Source organism: Pundamilia nyererei, unplaced genomic scaffold, assembly GCF_000239375.1.
Source record: "Pundamilia nyererei isolate P.nyererei 1_Seehausen unplaced genomic scaffold, PunNye1.0 scaffold00190, whole genome shotgun sequence".
NCBI classification, from domain to species: Eukaryota; Metazoa; Chordata; class Actinopteri; order Cichliformes; family Cichlidae; genus Pundamilia; species Pundamilia nyererei.
Genome location: NW_005187591.1, coordinates 172,135 through 177,507, shown reverse-complemented (window position 1 = coordinate 177,507; position 5,373 = coordinate 172,135). Strand labels below are relative to the sequence as shown.

The window sequence follows — 5,373 nt, the reverse complement described above, 5'->3', positions numbered from 1 at the left end:
TGGATGGATGGATGGATGGATGGATGGATGGATGGATGGATGGATGGATGGATGGATGGATGGATGGATGGATGGATGGATGGATGGATGGGCTACACCAAGCATCACAGGAGGGTGGGTAATTAATCCATTCATCTTTATAATTTAGCTTAGGTATGTAACCTGTTGTGTCTGATTATAAGTTTGAAGTAACTGTTTTTGCGTCTTTGTTTGTTTGTTTGTTTGTATTTGTTTCACCTTGTGGGTCCGAGTGGTCAAATCAGCCAGTGTTGAAGTTCCCTTTGTCTCATGTTCTTAAATTGAAGACAAGAAGGAACAGCTCACGCCCCAATCCCACGTCATCCATCAGACATTTAGGAGACAGTTTTATGGCATGGCTGTGTATGGTTGTGAGTGGAACCAGCCTATTAGAGCTTATTGATGATGTGACTGCAACAGCAGAAACAGCAGGATGATGTCTGAAATGTACAGTGCAATAGTCTCTGTTCAGATTGAGCCAAATGCTGCTAAATCTCTCGGGCCAAGTGCATAGTGATGCACAGCAATGTACAAAAGCAAATCAAGGCAAAGAAATGGGATATTCTTCATTCACTAAGTCAGTTGACTGGTCTCGGCCCGACAGAGGATGCGCCACAAACAAGCTACAGCTGAAGGTGGGTGAAATCAAGATCTAGCAGAGTATCTGAACTTCAAAAATATTTGTAATTCCCAAACATTTAATGCAACATTTTTCTTAAACCCTCGAAATTACAGCTGAAAGTCTGCACTTCGATTACATCTCGATTGTTTGATTTAAATTCCACTGTGGTGACGTGTGATAGGAAAACACAACAGGTCCTCTTGAATGTTCACAAGATTGTTTTGTTAAAACTTTGGCTCTCGCTGCCAATAAAAGCTAACTAAGCAAAACTTTATTTACATTGTATTTGACTACAGACTTTGTCAGAAAAGGAAGGCAATTATTCGGATAATAACAACATAACAAACACCTCAAAGAATGTTTTAATTGAAATTGAGAGAACTCCTTTATGAGACATCAGCAGCCATTACTAAAGTGGAATGAGACTATCAGTGTTTGCAGAAGCACTCAGACTCTTTACTGAAGGAAAAGTACAACAGTGCATTTTATATATTAACATTTTCCACCATGATCTGCTAAAAAAGAAGAAGATTTTCTTCCTAATTAAACCAAGCGTAGCTCATTAAAAAGAAGACATTTTTCACACCAACTGGTTTTCCTTTGTATGCTGGATGTTTGAATTCTTACAGAGGTTATAAATTTGTGCTCCCTCACTAATAAGCTAGTGTTCCTCCTATTTTAAATTGTGGTGTGGTTGTGAAATTTCCAGCTGGTGTGCCATTTGATTTTCTCACCTTTGTTTTGTAGAAAGTGATCAAATGCAGTGAAATCTCTCTGTTAATTTCTGTCTTTTAATTGCTCTTTTGTGTTGTTGTTGTTTTTTCTGACCTTTTTGTATTCATTTTGTTTCTTTTGGACTTTTTCCCATACACCCTCTTGACTTTGGTTTGTTTCTCTGTGTGCATTTTGAGTCTCTGTGTAGTCACTTGGCGCCCATTATTGTGTTTGTATAATTCTGTTAGTTGATTTTACCAACCAATTCAATCTGAAGTGATTGGTGAAGCGAAGCTCCTGACCCAGTTAAGTAATCCTCTGCTCAGTGAACTCTCTGTCACAATTAACAGCGCCATGCGTCCTTCAGCACCATGGATAGCAGCCAGAGTGAGCCTGCGGGCTTTTGTCGCCACCTGCTGGTCAATATGATTAAGTGACATGAATGAGTTCACGTTGATGAACAGCAGAAGATATTAATATTAGTTATATTGACAAACATGGAAGCAGAACACATTATGCCTCATTCCTGTACCAACCAACATACTGGATATTTCCCAGTGGCCCCCAGGATTACAGGCCTGTGGCACTGACTTTCCATGTCATGAAGACCCTGGAAAGACTCATCCTTGACCAGTTCTGACCTATAGTCAGGCCACATCAGGATCCCCTTCAGTTCACTTACCAGCCCCACCTTGGAGATCAGGACCTGCTACGCCCATCTGGACCAGCAGGCAAGCACTTTGAGGGTCGTGTTTTTTTTTTTACTTTTCCAGCGCATTTAATACCATCAGGTCGATCCTCCTGGGTGATAAGCTGACAGCGATGCAGGTGGATGCCCCGTTTGTGTCCAGGATTGTTGATTACCTGACAGGAAGACCACAATAGGTGCATCTCCAACACTATGTTTTTGACAAGGTGATCAACAACACAGGGACACCAAAAGGGACCGTCCTCTTCCCTTCCCTCTTCACCCTCTACACCACAGACTTCAGCCACTGCACATCTTCAGATGTTTTCTCATGACTCAGCGTAGCTGTGGTTGACTCCTTTGTCACATGGTGCAAGCAGAATCATCTGCAGCTCAACGTGACAAAGACCAAAGAATTGATTGTGGACTTTATGAGGACCAGGAAACCTCTGACCTCTGTTTCAATCCACAGGGTCAACATGGACATTGTGGAGGACTATAAATATCTCGGATTACACATAGATAATAACCTGGACTGGGTTAAAACAGCTCTGCACTTTACAGGAAGGGCCAGAGTCATCTCTGATTTTTGAGACGGCTGTCTTTTAACATCTGTCAGTCAATGCTCAGGATTTTTTATGGGGCTGTTGTGGCCAGTGCCATCCTCTATGCTGTTACATGCTGGGGCAGCAGGTTGAGAATCGATGCCACAAGACCCAATAAACTGATCCACAAGGCCAGTAATGTTGTGGGGACAGAGCTGGACTCCCTTGAGGTGGTGTCAGGGAGGCAGATGTTGTCCAACATAAGGACAATGCTAGATAATACCTCCCACCTACAATACGACATGCTAGCCAGTCACAGGAACACGTTCAGTGAGAGACTGGTATTACCCATAATGCACCACTGAACAACACAGGAAATTATTCCTGCCTGTGGCTCTCTCCTCCATCTAATGTACAGGACACAGTGCAGCAGTTAAACCCTTTTGTACATCCTCTATAACAAATAACATGTTTTACAGGTTAGAATAAAAATGTCAGTCATATATACTCCACCTCTGCAATATTCTGGATATAATAACTGAGCTATTTTTACATTTTGGAAACTTTGTAATATAACTGTGTTATTTCGTTTAGTTCAGTCTGTTACTGTTCTTATTGTTTGGGAGCAACTGTGACCACATAATTTCCTTAGGGATTAATAAAGTTTCCTCTTTGGAGCAATGATCCGTTCCAGATTCAGGTTTGTCATACAAAATAAATTCACAGAATATGATGGCAAATCTCTAACTGCCCAACAACATACAGCACAAAGGGTTATAGTACAATTGTATGCACAACATTAAGCAAGCTGTTGTTTCAAAAAACTATAGTTGGATTTGATCAGCTTTAACATAAGAAATTAAAATTTTACTTTTCTTTTACATATCGAGCTTGTCTATTTTATTTTATGTTACTTTGTAACTGAGATTCTGTCTTCTGTGTGGTTTTCCCTTACTGGGTTACTTTATTTTGCCATATTGTTTTGTATTCTATTGATGTATTCTACTTTATTTAAGTTTAATTATTGGTTGTGTTTATTGTAACGCTTGGAAGCACACCACAGTTATCTTAATAGGAGGAAATGCACGGGCTGTATGAAGGTTAAACTGTCTCAGAGTGGTTAATGTTCATGACCATTCAGGACTTGTGCAGACTACTAACCAATAAATACACACCTGAATGAATTTTACTGCATAGTTTCCCATTAAAATGCATCTTTAGCCTGTTTTTGTTGTGATTTACTGTTAAAAGAGGCCAAACCATTCTCTATGCTTGTTGTGGCTGTTTGCGACTCTGCTACTTCTAGAAGGACTTTGCTGAGAGGGTGCAAGCTGGAGGCTGACAGGCTCAGGTCCTTCCAGCCAATATGAGGCTGAGCCATCACTGCTCGCGTCCAATCAGCTGAGACCTGATGGGATTGGATTAAAGTGTTTCTCCTCTTGGATACTTTGAGTAGCTGACACGGATCTGCGTTATCAGTGGGCCCTGCGTGCACGTCGTGCTGTCTCTATCGGCTTTTCGTCGGTGATGGAAAACACTCGCTGCTTTGCCAACCGTTTCTCCGACTACAAAGGTGCGCTGCTCCCGGGCCAGGGCGCCGAAGCTGCCGTGCCCGTCGTGGTCGCCAGCATAGATAAAATCCTTCAAACTGTTCCCATCGACCTCAGCGACTGCGACGGAGGGCTATACGATGGGCCGGCCGGGGTGGCTTACATGCTGTATCACGTCAGCGAGTGCCCGCTGTTCTCTGAGTACCGGGATGTCTACCTGAAGACGGCCAAGCAGATCATCGACATGTCGGTCAGATACGTGGATGCGGAGCCGGACAAAAACATGCGTGCCGCCTTCCTGCTCGGCGGGGCGGGCATCTACGCTGTGGCCGCTATGATCTACAAGTCCCTGGGCTTGGCTGATTTCGTGAAGCCGCTGACTAAATTCCGTAACCTGTGGGAGGTGTGCGCTCCCATCCATTTTCTGGAGTGCGGCTCGGATGAGCTGTTTGTAGGGCGGGCTGGGTACCTGTGCGCCGCCCTGGTCCTCAAACAGAAGCTGGGCATAGAGGTGAGCGCACAACAACAGCATGGCGCACTTTAAAATGATAAATCCCTCTCCGAGAATAAACTTCAGCTGCCGGAGCTGCCACTAACGAAAAACAGGTCTAAGTGTGGACTAGATTAGATAAATACGTGTTCCTAATCTGAATCCAAAAGGTTGTTTACGTCAGTAGGTTATTTTATAGACCGAGATTTTAAAAACACAAGTGATTCCAATTTTTATTTCGAAGCTCAAGGTGCTGTCATAACTTCCATTTCATATTGCAGTTCATTGATTTAAATACTTCTTATTAGTTTACTGATTATAAATTTTGTATGAAAATCTCTGTGGGAAAATCTCAAATTCCCACAGAAATCTTAACATTTTCCTCGGACAGTAACTAACTGGATAAATCCATCATCTCGATGAATGCTGATAAAGATTTTCTCAATAAATTAATTGTCCGATTCTTCTCACACCATTAATTATACAAAATAAAGATAAAAGCAGATAACACCACAGGGAGTCTGGGTACAAGTTTTAGGGCGTTGTGTTGAAGCGCTGTTTACGCCCACTGCTGGACAAATTGTGTGATGCACAATTTCCAAATTCCTCCAAGGTGGGGAAAAATGAGGGCGTATATAAAACTAATGTTGGCCCTGGTTCAGCGCTGGTGACTGGTCATTGCAAGTGACCAGACACATTGTTATTAAGTCATAGCTTGACAAAAAAAATAAATAAATAAATAAATA

The 5,373-nt window shown here is 42.2% G+C and overlaps 1 protein-coding gene across 1 annotated transcript in view; it reads left to right on the top strand.

Moving 5' to 3' along the window:
* Positions 1–4,024: 4,024 nt before the first annotated feature.
* Positions 4,025–5,373, top strand: part of LOC102214836 (lanC-like protein 3) — a 7,624-nt gene continuing 6,275 nt past the window's right edge. Inside the window, exon 1 of the mRNA XM_005747159.1 lies at positions 4,025–4,648. Coding sequence (XP_005747216.1) covers positions 4,115–4,648 — 534 coding nt within the window. The 5' untranslated portion in view covers positions 4,025–4,114. The remainder of the gene's footprint in view (positions 4,649–5,373) is intronic.